The 18,715-nt window shown below is 38.2% G+C and overlaps 1 protein-coding gene across 13 annotated transcripts in view; it reads left to right on the top strand.

Moving 5' to 3' along the window:
* HDAC9 (histone deacetylase 9) overlaps positions 1 to 18,715 on the top strand; it is a 445,991-nt gene that overhangs the window by 296,081 nt on the left and 131,195 nt on the right. For all 13 annotated transcript variants that reach the window (XR_014943025.1, XM_015853723.3, XM_085538530.1 and 10 more), the window contains one exon: positions 15,569 to 15,746. Coding sequence is in view for 12 of the 13 variants with exons in the window: in XM_015853723.3 (XP_015709209.2) it covers positions 15,569 to 15,746 (178 nt within the window). In the remaining variant the exon portion in view is untranslated. The remainder of the gene's footprint in view (positions 1 to 15,568; positions 15,747 to 18,715) is intronic.

Here is an 18,715-nt window from a genome sequence, read left to right as displayed (position 1 = left end):
TCTGCAAGTGAAAACAGCACTAAGTCAGGCCTGAGAGAAGGAGAGTAAAGGATGACCTTTCCAGTGCACCCACACCCCTACGAGTAGAGGAGCTGCAGTGTGGAGCTGGGAATATTGACAATGAAAAAGCAGCACCCAGCACAGTGTGAGGGGACAGATCCTACTCTCATAAAACAGGGTTCCTGTGTCGTTTAAGAGTTAATTGTCAGGTAGCAATAGATGAAAGCCAAACTAGGCTCAGGGATGGTCTGCTATGGTGGCTGTTATCTCATTTTCTTCCACAGATTAATTTTCCTCTCTTTAATTAGATAAAAGTCCAGGGGTGGGATGTGGCCCTGGAGTGCTCAGAGGGCAAGATGTGGTCAAGAACTGGTTTCTCTCAAACTTTGATTAGCCTATTTGATAAGTGATACTAAGCACCCCAATTGGTTAATGAATGAGGGGTTCCTGTGAAGTAAGTGGCTGGGAAATTCAGCCTCCCCCACGAAGGTTTGTGAATATGTAAACTTCTGTCCTTCAGTTGGGTGTCTACTGTGGTTAGGAGTAAGGGTGATTTATGCCCTATCTGGGTCCTGGAGTGTATCTACATTGATTGACTCCCTTGATCTTGACATCAGTCACTTGGGCTTTCAGGGAAAGGGGGAACATAGGAGATAATGAAAGCTACATTAAAGACGACATTGCTATTTATGTAAACACTATTTTATCTTCAAAGGCAGAACTATCTTTCAACAGAAAGGAGATTTATTTCCTACTTGAAAATATTAGAAAGAAAAATTTGCAATATATTTAGTATTGCATAATATAAATTTTGAATCTCTAGCTTTGGTCCTGTCTCACTCTTGGATTGTTTTTGTTGCCTTACTACATTGTATTATAGTTATGAGTTGTATTGTATAGGGCTTGAAAGCACTGATACAAACACAGATTGCTTGTGCAAGGAGACATCACTCTCTGTATGATTATAATAAGAAGAAAAAAAATGATGAGAAGGGAGAAAAGGAAGGAATTTAGAGTCTGGAGAGTAGAGATGTAGAGAAAACATTTGGAAAGCTTGTGCATTTCTATCTAGCAAATGTGGCTTTTACACGTGCAAGTCAACGGCAGTAGAAACCAGAACACTTAAGTAAAACTAAAATGAACCTCACAAATACTCCCTTAGTGAATACCACTTACATAATGAGATTTCCCTGACTGGCTGCCAGGATCTCCTTGGCCCCAAGAGCAGGGGGCAGAAATGGGACACGCTGGTACAGGGAGGAAGCTGTCCTCACCCCACTCAGCAGGTGATCCACCAGCCTGACTGCAGCACAAACATCAATTAAAGCAGCTTTGTTGGAAATGCTGAGCAGAAAGGTATTTTGTGGAAGGTTAATAAATTGCACAAATTCTCCTTTTTCTTCTCTAATTCTCCCACTGAATATTTAGCCTAAGAGAGATGCTTACGAAATTATGAAGGCATCACACAAAAGGGTGTGAAGAATTGTTTTTCTCCAGATCCTGCAACGTTAGATTTGAGAGTTTTTTTCTGAAATTACAAGGAGTTTAGTTTAAAACAGGCAAAAGGTTTTCCTTTGTGCCATGAGTAGTGAACTTCTGGAATCTGTTGCCACAGGAGACTGAGGAGATGGTATTAACAAGTCACAAATAGGTAATTAAGAGGAAGAGATGCATCTCTAACACCTGTTGGGCAAAAATTTGGGATGCTGCCATTAAATAGCATCTCCTGTTGCCGTGGGATGACAGAATATTCATCTCAATGGGCTGGTCTGATGCAGTAATGCATTTCCTATGTTCTTGTCTTTTCATATCTGATTTGGCTCCATCTAGTGCTATTGTAGCCTAATTTAGATACTTCTTATAAATTTATGTATTTTTCTGTCTAGCTTATGGGGAAAGCTCATTTCTTCTTTCTTTTTCATAAGCCGTGAATTAATCTCCTCAAGACATGCCTTCAACAACCCCAGCAAAACAAAACTCTTTCCTTCTTATTTCAGCTTTCCTTAGTTTCAAATCTGTCTGTGCTACGTGCAAAATGTAGTAGTTATATTCCCAAGACTGACTCCATTCTTAAAGTCAGTCTGAAAATAAAATAAAGCAGTATCTCACAAACCACAGGGGAGTGAATTTATGGTATGGAATCATCTTATTAAATATGTGAAGAATTAGGACAATACAAAACTTTTAAGGTAAAAAAAAAAAAAAAAAGAAAAAAGAAAAATCCGTGGTAAATCTTTGCATTAACTAATATGTTTAAAGGAGAAGAACACATGAAAAATTTTTTTATTTGCTAAGTCCTTCAGGGTGTGTTTGGTAACTAGCAGTCATAACATTTGTACCTCTAAATGGAATATGATCCTCTGTCTGGGAGAACAGTCATTAATATGTAACATATAGAGCTAGGATATTCTTGTGGTACTGAATAACTCTTTTTGCATTGAAAACATTGGGAGAATAATTTAGAACAAGGACAGAAGGGAAATGAAGGGTTTTTTTCAGCTCACACTGAAGAATTTTCCAATTCTGATCATGGAAACATAGAATTTCACCATTTGAGAGAGAAGATTTATTTTAGTAACAATATGAAGACAGCGAAATATAATTATGTTAAGAGAAACTCCCAGAAGTGGCATTAATATCTCTGTTCAGAGCAAGGTAGCAGGCAGTATAAATTGTTTCTGGATAGATAATCCGTACAGTGATACATGTAGTATTTTACTAGGTCTGCTATGTTTCTTGACTTTCCTTTTTTGCACTACTTAAGTCTACATGTGTTAAACTCCACACCTAAAAACATCTTAAAAATCTAATAACTGAAGCACAGTAAAAAAAGAGCATGAAAAACAACCCTCTGTCCAAGGAGCTGTTCTCAGGGTGTTTCCCCTGTGTGCTAGGAGGTTTAGCTGTACTTGACTTTGAGGTTTAAGCTCTCCCACTTTCCTACTCTTAAATAAACAGAAGTTTCTGGCAAATCAAAGAAAACCACACCTGACCTTTTATTTATACCTGTGATTTTTTTAGGTCTGCACTGTTATTCTGAGAGAATAGAGAACTTACGAGCAGAATTCCTTGATGGATTTATTGGCTTTTTCTTACGAAAGTAAACAAATGTGACTCCTGCACTGGAGAGGCTGAGCTACGAGATAAGATCTGCGTTGATAGTCAGCCTCTAGCTTAGATGATGAACTCTTCACTTAGTGATCAACAATCCAGAGTCTTACAGCCATTCCCAAATTGCAGTCCCAAAGACTCCCGGGAGTTGCTTAGAATTGCAGGCAAATCCCTGTCACCAGCCTTCAGTACATCCACTGGGCAAACAGCCCAGCTAAGCAAATAGTTTGGTCTAATATACACACAAGCCGACAGTGCTAGACGAGAATCACACATGTACATAAAATGTGCTCTAGATGAAAATATCTACAGAAAACTGTGTTCATGCTATGTCAGGGTGTAGCATATACTCAAGGTGATAAATCATCTGTTTCTCCTCTCTCCCTCCCGTGGCTGCACAGTGATTAAATACCTCTATCAACCAAGCCTTTTAAGTTAAATCAACCTTTTAAAAATTCCTCTTTCTTAATGCTTCACCATGCATGGGTTCGCAAAATTAAATTACAATATTTTTATCTGTTTGGGATCAGTACTGTTTCCTCCTCCTTCTGTTTACTTTCTTTCAGTAGCTGACATCAAAATGTTTTCTGGAATGCTGAGACTAAATAAGTTATGCTTAACTCAATATCTAATACAAATAGCCCTGGGGAAGCTCCAGCAGCTCAATCATAAAAGCTACAGTTTCTTTTAATAGCTTGCCACACTTTGCTGATATTATATTTCTCTAATCACCAATCTTTACGTGCCTTCCTGACCTTGGAGCTCTCTGTCCAAATGACTTTGTGGTATCAAAGGCTTGTGTCATTGGAAGAATGAATGGCTTTCATTTTTCTCCCTGAAACTTCCGGTTCCTGGCATCTGCAAAGAATTATTCCAAGCAGTGTTTTGCTGCCTTGCGGCCAGTGCCCTGCAGTGGCCCGACTGATGGAAGTGACTTTTCCCAAAAAGGTTATTGTGGGCAGTGGTGGGCGGGTGCTGCCATTGGTGCACAGTCAGCTCTGCTTTCTCAGCTGATTCTGTCCCACCATCAGGCTACCGCAAACATCATGACTCCACAGCAATTAATTACTGTGGGTTTTAGAAGGCAGCAAATAAAGGGGAGGGAGGGGGGTTGACGACTGTTAAATAGTAGAATATAGTGGTAAACAAAAACCTTCCAAAATAACCACAGGTTTAGATGCCTTAACGTTACAGTAAAGGTGAAGTCCTAAGTTCAAAAGCTCTTAAAGAAAGAAATATTGCAGGGAGACCTAGGGCACCCCTCAGCAGTACCTTCTTCTGCATGAATGTCCAAAAATTACAATTGTAGTGCTCTGACCATTTCTAGGCCATGCCAGTCAGTGTTTGGATCCAAATTCTCAGATATTTAGCCTGCATGATTTGTCTCTATTAAAGCTGGATTCTTTTTCTCACCGTACTCACAATAAAACAACCTAAATGAAACTTACACACATTTTTTTGTTTGTTTGTTTGTTGTTCTTTTTTTTTCTTTTTTTCTTTTTTTCTTTTTTTTTTCCTTTTCTGTGGGAGAAGAGGATTTTTTATTTTCAGTACATTCTTTCCAAATTTTGAGTGTATTATGGCCTTAGCTGCACAACTGCAGTCAAGTACTCTTAGTGCTGAGCACTGGAATTTCTTCACATTGCAAAGCATAAACTGCTTGAAAACTTAGTAGTTGGGATAGATAAATTCAGATGAGGTAAGGTGACACAAAGCCTCAGGTTAGAAGACTTCTATAAGCTCATATAGCTGATCAATAACAGATAAAATTTGAAAATCCTGCTTTGTCTTTTAAGAGACAAGATTAAGACATAATCCGTTTCTGTGGAATGTTGTATTTGAACTACTTAAATTAAATTTTAATTCAAAGAATGAAAACAAAACATCTTCAGAGATCCAAATCCTCTACTTGATGGAAATTTTGCTCAGGGCTTCCAGCCTCCAGTGCTTTTCTCCCAGCAGCATGGCTCTGCAACCCTTTATTAAATGAAAAGGAGTCTCTTCTGGCCACTTTCCCCCTTAGGGGAAAGCCAGCCAGCCACCAGGCACTCAAAGTTTATGAAGCCAGAGGGAGTCAGCCATGATCCCCAGCTCAGGACTTCTCATTCCCTTTGTTCTGTTAAAACGTAAACATTAGGTGACACAGTTCACGCTTCAGGTTTAGGCATTAAATGTGTGCAGTGGTCATCTCAGGCTTTATCTTTAACCCATAGAGAAACCTTGTGCTTTAGAGAATGATACATTCAATGCATTGCCTACAATAACGAGACTTGCAACTTGTTTTCCCTCCGCTGGCCAGAGTCCTAAAGGCAAAAATAGATGCCAGTGATGTAAATACCCAATATAAGCAAAGAGCAATTCAACAACCAGCTCCTGTGTCAGAAGTTCCCTGTTTCTTGTTGCCAAAGACTTTCAACAGCCCTAGATCTCAGTGCCTTCAGACCTCTGTCATATGGCAGTCACTCATGAATTAACACAGGTTTCTCCTCCTCCCATGTGAAATTACAGAATCACAAAACAGTTTAGATTGGAAGGTTCTGGTTGTCAGCTTGTCCAACCCTCCTCCTCAAGTGACAGTATGTTATTCTGACCGTAAAAGATGAATCTTGATCTAAGCAATCATTTCATGAGAAAGAAAACTTTTATTTCAAAAAGTTTGGCCCTACTAGCTTGTGTAATTTCATCTAGCACTTTTGTAAGGAAAGAGCGTGTTGAATCTCCAGGCATTACAAATGGCCTTTCCTCCCGAATATCTTCAGTGCTTCCAGAGGCTGGAAAGAAAAGGGCTGGATATGCTGAGGACTGCAGTGACCCCAAACATACAAAAGCTGAAAAGTTTCCAGGAGTCCTTTGCCATGAAAGTTCTGTATGGGTCAAAGAGGTGATCAGCTTTCCTCTACTCACCCAGTGTGTTCAGAACCTTTTCGGTTCTACCTTAAAGCTATGGAGCAGGAGTGCCACTTTGTAGTGTCTTAAAGCTGTGACATTTTACAGTTTCCATTGCTCGAATTTTTGTCTTACTCTCCTCCAAATCTAGCACAAACAATTCTGACTGTACATCCACTGCTATCTGCTGTAATAAGAAGCACTGAAAAACACAGTGCTGCATTATTTCTCCATTAAAACAACCAGAAGTCAAGACTATTATTGGAGTAATGTAGTCATTACAGATGTAATAGCTACAGGAAGGACTAGGAAAATGGGACATCTAATCCTAGTTCAATTGGATTCATAACTCATAGTCTTTCTACACTTTGGTCTCCCCACATATAAAATACTCTCTTTATAGAAGACAAATTACAAATTACTTTCATGATAGGATTGCGTCATGCAAGGAACACATTTACAGGTATTTGCACAAAAATTATTACAGAGGAAGAAAGATCTTCTGAGTAAGGAAAATGCAAGAAGTGTAACAGCACGTGTATTCCAAAAGAAAAACATCCATTCTGCGTGGCATTACATTATATATCTATCTGAAGATTATTTAAAAAAAAAAAAAAACAAAACAAAAAAAAAACAACAACAAAAAAAAACCACCAATAAGCAAATCTTAAGAAATTATTCCAGCAAAAAGATTTAAAAACTAATAAACCATTGACGTATAATAGGGAAGTACAGCTTTATTTTCAGCATATTAGTAGCTAAAGACTTGCAGCACAGAAACAAATATTTCCAAGCACTAAATGATTTCATTTGTCAGAGGCCCCAAATCTGGAGTATTTGGGGACAGCTATAATGTTATCTTGAGTGAACACAGGACCAACATAATTAGGAATAAAGAGGTAAGAAGCAGGGGAATTGCCTGCATAACTTCACTTTACAAAATACTCCCATGGAAGGTGGCAGGTAGGAAATCTGCATAATAACAAACTTGTCACAAGACAAGGCCAACTAAATACAACAATTAGAATTAACATTTTGCTTTGACTGGTTTCCCAGATTCCCCCTCTTCCCCTTCCAATGTTTCACTTGATGTACTAGAATATGTGTGTATTGATTTTGTGCAACATTTTTCAGTACATTTTATTCTAAGTATTATGTGGTTGCAAGATGACAGTTTCTCTTTGTGGACGCTGTTTTAAGAAGCTTCTATTGAAGTGCAAAACCTTCCTCTCAGCTATACTAATGAAAACCCTGAATAAATTTCTTGGATTCTCTTTAGTCTATCTAGACTTAGATCTGCATAAATAATCCAGTCTATCCCCCCAGAAGATTTACAGTATATGTAGTCACATCACTGTGACTTGATAGTGGAGATTGCCTTCTGCACCAACCGTCAGGTCCTTTTTAGAACTACTAGAAGCCCCCTGCTCTCTGGCTGTACCAAAACAGCTCACTAGATGCTGGATTTGGTCTTCCCAGCTGGCCCATCCACTGCTTCCTGTCTGCTTGTGCTCTTCAGCTCAGACACTGACTCCAAGACAACCTCTGTCCATGTGGACACCCAGCAATGGGTGCTGTGGACCATGCTTGGGGGTGTGCTTTAGAGACTGGACCACCAATGGAGCTGATCTTCCTCACTATACTAACTGTGGAAATGCTATATTAGCCAGCCTTTAAACCTGATATAGTACTTCTGAGAAATAAGCAGACATCTCCTGAAAAAGAAGCCATTTTTAAATGTAGAAAATTACTTTCATATTTACGCAGTTCTGAACACTAATAAATATACCTATACTGTTGTGCTTTCTCTTGTCTCAGAAAGGAGATCAGATTAAGGAGTAACAGGGCTCAGATTAGTCTATTTCTATGGGGTGTGGTCCTTTGTTCTTTTTATCATGTGCAATTATTTTCCTGCAGTTTAATCCTCTATGCCTAGAATTTCTTACTAGAGAAAAATATTGTGCTGGCTAATGCAATGGTGAGATTCTTATGTAGCATTATCAGATCGATGAACTACCTCCCAGAAGTGCTGCACTGGAACAAATGTTCTTACTCCCCTCATTTCTCTTCTCTGCTTAGTCCTCTTTTTAGTCTCAAGATTTCTAGCTGATGTAGTTTTCTAACATCTTATGATAGCTGAGGATTCTGCAAACTCAAGTTCATAAAAGATAACTTTTGGTAGAAAAAGATTAAAAGCAAAGAAAAGGCTGTGGAATACTGTTCAGCAAACAAGAAATATAGCTTTCAGGTTTTAAAAACTGTAAAGAAAATGGGGAGCACTAAAACAAAGATGAGGGTGCAATGAGAGAAGAGTTTGGACCATAGGATGTTTGGTCCATTCAAGTCTGTAATATTACTACCCTGCTTTCCTCCTTTTTAATCCCATTCAGTCTTCCACACATCTCCTTATGATAGCAGTGTAGCCCCTAAGTTCTTTTACAGATGGGACATTTCTAAAGTAAACTTGATAAAGCAAGTTTAAAGTTCAAATAAATTAAATAATCATTCCTATGAAATACAATAAGCATTATGGTCTTTCTGAAATGTACTTTGCAACTTGAAGGCCAAGATTTTCTGAAGGAATGAGAAATTGGAGAATTTATTCTGTAGTTTGCATTATAGAATTAATGCTGTGTTAGCACATACTATGTTCCACATTTCTTTTTAATCCTCTGGTTGTTCCTAAATCAGCAAACATAAGAGTTTCTCCTCCATTTTCAAATTGCCCATTCTGGCAGTTCTCATCCTTGTTAAAAGCAACAAAACCAGTACTGAGAAGAATTTAGTGGGAAAGTGGTTTCAAGAAACATTTAAAAGTAATCTTTAGGTGTTCAGGATGATTTTCTTCAATTTACTTGTAAGTTGATCTTACTATATATAAAAATAAAAAGCATAGCAAGCTGTATCTGGTGATTGCAGAAATAGACATTTACACAAAGCTTTTTTATATTTACAGAATAAGTATATTCCTTTAAGTAAACAGACCTGTAAAAAATACTTTGTTATTCTTTGTCTCATTTCATCCCCAGCATCCTTCCTATATTCAAATCCTGTATTTTGGAAAGCTTTGAATTTTGTCACTATTTAACTATACATTAAAATTACTCTTTCTGCCAGAAATCAAAGAAGTGATGAGCTAAGCATTGCAGACATGATAAAAGTATTTTTGAGATAGTTCAGGATATTTTCAAATTCATGTATGTTTTCATGAAACTCTGTAGTTGTTTCTACAGACATGTTGGAGAAAGGTTTTTTAAACATACTGAAGAAAGGCGTGAGGTTTGGTAATCTCTCTCTGAAGTCTTTGGAGAAGCAAAAGTCCTCCTGCAGAAGCCTGGAACCTGGTATTCATCAGGTTACAGCTCCGCTGTCACTCAGGTGACAGCAGAAATGGATGGATTGTACAGAAGATCTGTGGCGTGGGCAGTGTCAGTACAAATGCCTGTTGGAGTTTTTCCATTAGATGCATTTAAGGAGGTGATCTACGGAGCGGGAACAAAACACCATGGCTCTCTCTCTATTTCCTGACTACATCATCTGTTGATGCATCACTTTCTGACCTGATATACATCCATGTGAGCGAGAAGGAATCTGCAGAGGGCTTCAATATGCACATGTGATATACACAGACAACAATGTATTAGTGTGTATGGATTGTATAATGAAGGGCAGGGTTTTCCAAAACTTTTTCTTTGTATTAGACCCAAGTAATTTCCATTTATTCTGCAATAAATCTTGAAGTCAGCAGAGTTGCCTATAAAACCAGTGCATAAGTATGTAGAAAACATAGATCCTCAGCAGGGCTGCTGCTGAATTTAGCCTGGAGGCAACAGTTTCTCTGTGTGAAGGCCAAACTAATGATATTTCACTTAAAAAGAAACCATACGGTCTGCTAAGAAAAATGGTTCCAATGAAAAGCAGAAAAACTGAAGCAACTGAAATGATCTGCATAAAGTAACACCGAGCTCATTTGCTGATATTGTTGATGAGATCTGGAAACAGATTGGATTAGATGTTTTCCCATTAATTAGTTCTGGCCAGCTAACAGTTTAACTGAATGACTGTTAGAAAGCCACTAGAACTGGGCTTTTGTAACAGTCACAAACTAAGTTCATAAAGCCAATTTATTCTTCGCATCAGTGTAAAAATGAAAACTTGCTAATACTGAAATTTAGGGCAAGCCATGTGCAACTAAATTTTGTTGCTGGTATTCATTTCTGCTCTCTTCTGCATTCTTTCATGCAAAGTATCAAATGATTTTGGGAATATATATATATATAAATAGCCTTGTGCTATTTGTAGCAAAGTAATTGTAGAATAATGTAACAAGAATCCTCTAAAGAGATTTTTTAAACGAAAAGAAGAAAGGATAGAAAGATGCAAAATATTCTGAACGCCCTGATTGTTTATGTATTTATTTTAAATCTCTGGGACATTCAAAAAGGGAAGAAACGATTCAGCCAGGAGTGCAAGTCTTCTGGGAGGTGCTGCATTTACTTTGGATGAGTGCGGCATGCATGGCAGAGTCAGCACTTTAGCGGAAGTGACAGAAGTCAAGTAGCTGCCAACGTCGGGAGTGAGGAAGGCAGATCTCACAGGAGTGGGAACCAAGAGAAAAAACAGAAGTTCAGCTGGGCCTTTGGAATTTTCCCACCAGCAGAAAGCGAGAAGCAGTCTTCAGGGCCCACCTTGCTGCCAGTCCCAGACATGATTTCCCATCACTCTCTTTTTTCTGAATCACACCATACTTTAACATAGTGACTTTACCACGGTAAGTAAAAGCCTGTCAGTCCATGTGGACATCTTGATTCCTCACTTATACAGATGCTTAGAGTTTTTGGAAATTTCCTATCTAGGGAACTTAAACTTGATCATCTCTCTTTGAAACCACAGGTCAGCATCCCAACTACCTCTTAGAGAAGCAATAAGGACAAGAGATAGAGCTCCTGATCCTGCACACATGTCCTACAACCTGGCTGTGATCCCAGCCCTAACCCATGTGTTTTGTTATACAACCCAAGGCAGGGAATGCATCCCTGCATATGACTCAGTGTAGAAGAACCTTTTTGTCACTCCATCAATAGTACTCATTCTTCTTCTCCTCTTTAACCCACAAGATAAAAATGTTGCCATTTTAATGATCTGTTTTGCCAGCACAAAGGTGCCCCTGCCATAGAAGGATAATGTGTCAGCTTAAGAGCACCTATCACTGCAGCAGTAGCTTTGCTCCAGGAACAGAGGTGGATAACAAAGCTGCTTCGTGTGGTGACCATACCCTGAGCAGTCAATGCTGTATGACCACACCATGTACTAAGCCATACCCTGGCAGTAGCTGGAATAAGCCTTTTTACAGCCCTTAGGATTTCAAGGGAAGGCAGATGGGCAATAGAGTTGTTACTCCTGTACACAGCAACCTGTTGCTCAAGGCAGGTCTTCTCTGCTCAGGATAACAGGCAGACCCAGGATACAGATTTCATCACAGTGTTCTGTATCTCACCCAACACTCAGTTAATATCACCTCATCACTGTTTCATTATTTTGTAGTTGATACGGAGTTCTTTGGACTGAAGAATTGAGTTTTCTGTTCTAGTCAAAGCCTTGATCATGTGTGAACTAATATACCCAGATAACACTATCTTCTTCACCCTTTCATTCTGTCTACTCCTTGCCCTAAATCCATTTCTTTCTTTTCAATGTGTGTGTCAGTGTCTGTACTTGCTATTTATATTTACTTTTTCATGGAAGCGCTGACTCTGAATTTGTGGCTGGCCATATATTTCAGATAGTAATACTGATTTTGTGTTTGTTTGGTTTTTTTTTTCACTTTTGTTGAAAGTGATGACTATTAAAGTTCGTGGCTTTACATGTGGCTTTGTCAAGAATAGCATTGGTAGGGTTTCTTGGTCATGTGTTTTCTGTAAGTGATAGAACAATTTAAAAGAAGACCTCAACATCTTCACATTTAGGGACATCTCTATTAAACTAGACAACCAAAATAGAAATAAATCATTTCTGCACTTTCAAGTTTACGTGCACAAATATTTTCAGAAGATCTTGTGACCTACTTTTTCCTCAGTTCCAGAAGGCAACTGGTTTCATTTGAGGAAAGCAGGCAGAACAGTAATTCACAGAAGTACTGCATCAAAAGAGCTACAGTTCCTGTTAACCTAAAACTCTTCTTGTTTTGATACTGCTTGCTTAGGAATTCATTTTGTTCTTCATTTTCTCCTCCACTTCTGAAAGTAATAGGTTACTCCTATTAAAATTGTCATGAAATTCATGATTTCTGTCAATCACCTTCATCTGAATCACATGAGATGTTCCTAGGTGCCCAGGACTTCTTTCAGAATCAGTCTTCGGGTGATGGTGTTTTGGTTTGAGCCACAAGCTGGCACTGTGGGCATCTTGGAGCACACAGAGCTCAGCCTTACTTTAACTAGAGGCTGTCTGTGTGGATGCAGTCACAGGCCAGCCTAGGTAGCAGTGCCTTGGATGCATCCAGCTACTACAGAATTGGGAAGGAATAGCAGAGGATGGCTAACATTTGAATGATCTTTAACATTTACTTGACAGTACACATTGTACAGTTTAACAGAATGCATTACAGGCACAAGAACAGACAGACAGCTATAAGCCTGGCTACAAATAGACAGGAAACTATAAACATTAAACTTGAAATTAAGAATTGTAAATTTTGAAGTTTTGAAGAGGGAAGTTCTGTATCATATTGAATAAAAGAACAAACCCAGAGAAGAAACATGCAGATATCCATACCTAAGATTATGATACATGCATATCAAATTAAATCCAATAGCAGAGCAGCAAAAAAAGTTATCAGTGAATCCCACTTTCTTCTTCTTCTTTATCTTGAAGGGGTATTAAAACATAGATCACATAACAAATCAACTGTATATACGTACTTGCAAGACACCAGTTTTCATAGGCAGATAAACAAGAAGATTCATTCAAATTTTCTCAATATTTGTATCAAGTACTAAAGTGTAGAAGTCACATATACACATAAAGAGCATTCACACCAACCCAAATTTCTTCCAGCTCATCTTAAACAGCAATCCCTACAGCAATGTGAAATGAAAAACAAATATTTAGATTCCACACATCCAAAATAGTCATTTTCTCTTTAGATACTGATTCTAAAAATCCCCCTCAAGATAATTACTGAGCTGGTTTCTTGGGAAGACAAGAAATGGCCCTGGGTTTGCTCCAGCCAGGGCCCTAATTGCTTGCCTCTACTAATGAACTAATCTCAGACACCTGGAACTAGCAGGCTCCATGCTGGGCAGGCAAGGCTCAGGTTACCTAAGAAATGCTCCAAATATATTCACACAAATCACTAACCCTGCAGATGTGCAAATAGCACTTTTGTCATATTGCTGGAGAGATGGACATGTGTTTGCAGTGCTGCAGCACATAAAACCTGAAGATGAATTCACAGTGTTGCACTAATCCCTTCCAGAGGCCAGGTGGGCTTTAGGGGAGCCAGATAAGCATGTTGATTATCCACATTACTCTTTGCATTTATCCACTTGTCTGTGTGACACAGAATATTACAGGCATTCACAGCATAAACATATAGATTGCTGGAAAAAATATTACCTGCTGCATGAGTGCCTGTTGTCTGTAAAATGTAACCTAACCAGGAAGTTAGCCGAAAACCTTGGATAAAACCTGAACAAGTTAAACCGTTAAATGCACACTGCCAGAACACACTGATCCACCCACCAGTTCATCCTGGAGAGCAGGGATTACTTTTGCCACAGACAGACCTTCATTACTGAACACTTGGTTGGCACTGGAGAAAGTAATGCTAAATACTCGTGAAGGCATATATTTACTCTGTTCTCCTTTGGGAAAATATTTAACACAATAATGTCCATTATGCACTCTTTTCTTCTCCTTTCCAGTCACACACATCCTCAACAAAGGTCACAAAGATGTGCGTACCTCAGAGAACAAGAATAATCCCCTCTGAAAATGTATCACAATTAAAATCATTAGTGAAACTATGTAAAGAAAATAAGGCACTTGGGTATTTCAAGGAAGAATTCCTAAATGTTTTGTTATGCTCATAAGGAAAGGGAATATATAGACCTGTTTAGACACTTCCAGCTTAAAAAATAAAAAAAAAGAAAAAAAAAAAAGACTGTTTTTAGAGAGTGGGAAATGATTCATGACCCCAATCCAAGACACTTCTCGTAAAGTCTCTCTGCTTATTCATATTTTCTTTTTTATTTAGTCACTTATGACAAGGTCTCAGGTGATTTACCCTTCTCGTGACCTTGCATCTTTTCACTGAAGTTGTGACCTTAGATATTAGTGTGGGTTTTGAGGCTGATTTTGAAAGCATTTGTCCTCATTTCAGATGTTAGTAATGTACACTCATTCTCATAAAGGCATCCCTTCTTCCATTCAGGGCAGACATTCTAATTTCCCACACGCTATGAATTCTTTCTGCACCTGGGCCAGGGGTACTCTTGCCTGCTTCTCTACACAAATATTGATCTGCTGCCTTGACTTGCAGTATTCAGCATTGCTAGGTTAAAGGAAAAAAAACAAAAAAACAAACTAACTATCTATACCTTTACAGATAGATCTACCCATCAATGTGTAACAGGCTTGGGTGAGAATAAATAGGTCTGTAATTCTAAGATGCAAGTGTGGTTTTTGACTGAATTTGTATGGCTGAATGGTTTTGAAATCTCTTTCTTGAATTCACTTTCAGTTAAGATTTTAGAATTACATGCACAAAAACAAAAAATAGAAGAGAAAAGAAATGGGCATGGGAAACAGTTGTGATCTGTAGAGCGACTGAACACTAAGAAAGGATCTTATTGGCTTCCGCAGGGCCACGGCTTTGGCCTTTGTTGTGTTAGCAAAAGTTGTCATCTGTTGATAAGCGAGATAGAGGATGAAATCTGCTTTTCTACTCTGTCTCAATCTTTCACTCCTGCCTACCTTTCATTAAAGTCTTTGTCACTGCCTACTGCCAGCAGTAGTTGTGACAAAAAAAAATAAAAAAGGTCCCAAAGTGCAATCTCATGTAACAATCTCTGAATTTCTAAATGGTTTGTGAAAATGGGTGTTCAAATTACTACTGTTTTCCAGACAGCTTTGGGAACTCACAGTTGCTCAGCAAATTTGATACTGATTAATAAGGACACTGCTCTTTGCTTTCAGTGCTATGGGAAGATGTGATTTTAATTTATTTGTATAGGATCGTGAAGTGCATGTTCTATCATATTAAGCATTCAAGATATCAGAGAAACTTCGGTCTTTTGTAACTCTCTGAATGTGAAGCTGTCAGGGAGAACTGACAGGTTGCCTGCCATCACCTCCTCTCCAGCAAAGTCAGCAGCCCACACTGTCAGTGTGAAAACATCTGTTGAATGGATTTATTGACTAGGTCTTAGGAGCCTTTTTCTTTTTTTTTTCTCCACACTGTTTATTACAGCCCTGACCTAATGAACTTAATTTGTTGACATGTTTCCCTCAGTGTCTTACTTGATCCCATCTCACATTTCTTTCTACTGTGCTGTTTTCTTGGCAACAGGAGTTCCTGGAGCATCAGCGTGTCCACCAGTTGCAAATCTACCAGGCTCAGATGGCTACAGTTGGCATGGCGGGATTAGATAAACATCGGCTGGTGTCCAGGACTCCATCTTCCCCCACTGATTCCACATTACCTCACCCAGCCATGGACCAGCCCAGCCAGCATGTCTACACGACTGGTAGGATTCCCAAAAGACTACTTCTAATAGGCAGGGCAAATGCGTTTGTTCATGTAGGATCAACAGATTTAAATGCCTTGAATACCTCCTGCAGCAATGCATTCAGTTTTAGCCTTACTGTTCCTTAGTTTTATGGTGCCGTACTGGCATCAAGTCAACCAGTGCAGCTGATAAATCACAGGGTTAATATTCACACAGTCATAAATTATTATCATTGACTGGCTCTGGCAATATAGTAACAGGTGCATTTTTTTGTGCCTTTAAGTCATTTATAGCTTTTTTTCTTTCATTTCCCTATCCTCTGGCTCTTTTCTCCTTGTTCTTGTTGCCTGTTTTGTAATGAGACCATCAATACATTGAAGAAAAACCTCCAGTAAGTAGGAAAGCTGCAGAATAATTCTCCATGTCTTCATTTGACAAGTCAGATTACACTACAAGGTTAATTTCCCCATAGAAAATCAAAGTTGTAACTCTGACCGAAAGGCAATATTGCCTTCAGCTCTGGTGTTCTCTAGCAGTTGTGCGTTGTCTCTACAACAGAATGTTTTCTGATCAGAATTGGATAGTTTAATGATGAAGGGAGCATCTCCTACCAGTGTGGTATAGGCTTTCAAAAGTCAAGGGATTTGACCACTCAAAATCATCAGCGAAGAAAATAATGACAAAAAATTTATTTCTCCTATGTAATCTAAACTCTTTTTAGAAGTTTGAATCTCAGCACAATATTACAATATGTTTATAAACAAGTTTCACCTATTTTCTGCATAAGAAATGGGAAATGAGTACTTAGATATACTGTTTATACAGGTTTCTGCCAGAAGTATTAATTCTATCACAATAAATATCAAAATTTGTCATACTCTTAAAGCTTGTATTTCTTGATGCAATGACGCACTCAGAAAATATATATATATATAAATTATAAAAATTATAAAGAGACATCCTTAAAACACTGCAACTGAATGGATGCAAAGCAGCATTCAGAGATGAAAGAGATATTTTTTATTTTAAATATAGTCAAAGTAAGAATTTCACTTGTTTGGTGAGAAACATTTGGACTTTATGAAAAGAAATCTGCTAATTCACTTTCCATGAGTTTCTGCAAAAAGGCCAGCTGTGCAAAGGCAGTATTATTAGGGCAGGCCACTGTTTTTCTTGATGTGGTTCATAGAGTTCCCAAGACATTGTAAACTCATTCTAAAAGACCTGCGGAAGACAACAAAAGGAAGCTCACTGCATATATACTTTAGTCTCCTGTTCAGAAGTCTGCAAATCTTATGGAAGTATGGTGCGATATCATATTTTATAGCACAGCTTTATTTGTTCCTAATTTTTTCAGGGTTTTCTCCTTGTTACTGCTGTTTTCCAGAACATTTCACCTTCTTCAAAGCATGCTCTTAGATAACAATTTTTAAGTCTATTGATATCCTCCCCTTTGTTTAAAATATTATTTAAAGTTGATCCAAACAAAGAACTTTGGAAAAGAATGAGTATTAGGGAGCCACAGTGGGGAGACTTTGCTTTTTCTGCCTTAATGCAAATTCAGTTTATTTTGTCCAGTGTCCTCTATCATTCTATGTTTCCGTGGTGACACCATTTCAGGCTGTCATCAGGGACACATTCTGACCTCAGTAAAATTGGTGTAAATCCAGAATAAATCCACCAGTCTCAGTGGAGATGCTCAGATTTACACAAGGAATCTGAGAGCGCAATCTGGCTGTGTAGGCATTTGTTCTGGAGAGACAGAATAACCATCTTTTATTAATATTTCACAGCCGTCTGCAATTGAAAACAGTTGTCTTTCTCTCTTTTTCTTTTGTGGGGGTGGGGAGATTATTGGCTGAATCCTGTTAGGGAAATCCTACAGGCTATTTTTAGCAGTAAGCTCTACTACATCTATTGTACCAAGCACATGTGCTCTACAGCCAGCAGCAACACATCTGAATTACTTGCGCATCCTAAATCAATTTAGATGCTTGGAATAAATGAAAACATATCTCAGTCGTTTCTTAAGTTAGCCCTCTTTAGAAATATATTTTTGCACTCTTCAGTGTGAATAACTGAACGCTGAAGAGTGCAATGCTGACCTGACCAATTAAACTGATATTTAATTGGACAAAATAATTTAGGCACATCAAGATAAGGAGAGATGAGTATATGAGCATGCATCTATTTGCATGCATACTTACTATTTCAAATAACTTATAAGAGCTGATGATAGAGCTTCAAAATTTATAAACTGTGCAGTGCAAATAACTGCAGAGAAAGGAAACTATTAACTTCTTTGGCAACACCAGCAAAGATTTTAAGTTGCATTAGTTTATTTGTTCCAGATTCTCCCTGGTTCTTTTCTTTTTTTTTCTTTGAAAGAAAACAAACAGAAAAATATGTACTAGAATTTATAGCCATTGTACTGTTTTGCATATTGGATTGTCTTTCAGCATAAAGACAATTTTATGTTCTCCTTATGCTAAATGTAACTGTCATAATGTCATTTTGACTTAAATAGCAAGATCCCCAAGTACTGGACCTAAAGGGCATGAGATAAGTAATAAGGCAGATATGGCAGCCTACCTAGAGCAGCATAATTTAAAAATTTTAGCTTCTAAAAATTTGCATTAGCCACAATGGATACAGCTTCCCATTCAGCAGGGCTTTAAATCACTTAATATGCATTCAACATCTTTGTTGAATAAGGGTGGTACTGAGCATGTTGTTGAACCTGTACTTTAATATTGTATTTTCTTCACTGGTTGACTCTTCAGTAGCAGGCTAACACAATTTTCCCAGAACTGTGTTGGCATAGCATAGTTTTGTTGGCAGAGACATAAGGAGGTTTTGAATACCAAGTTTTGCAGCTTGGAGAAGTTGTTAATTTGAGCTCCTTTCAACTGTAAGAGGAAGAAAATGTTTTGCAAATAAAAATGGTTGACAGGGGTAAGAAAAATATTTTCAATTCCAGGCATTTC

Source organism: Coturnix japonica, chromosome 2, assembly GCF_054131305.1.
Source record: "Coturnix japonica strain WE chromosome 2, WE-NBRP24, whole genome shotgun sequence".
Classification (NCBI taxonomy): Eukaryota; Metazoa; Chordata; class Aves; order Galliformes; family Phasianidae; genus Coturnix; species Coturnix japonica.
Note: the sequence above shows the minus strand (reverse complement) of the source record. Positions and strands in the feature narration are given on the sequence as shown.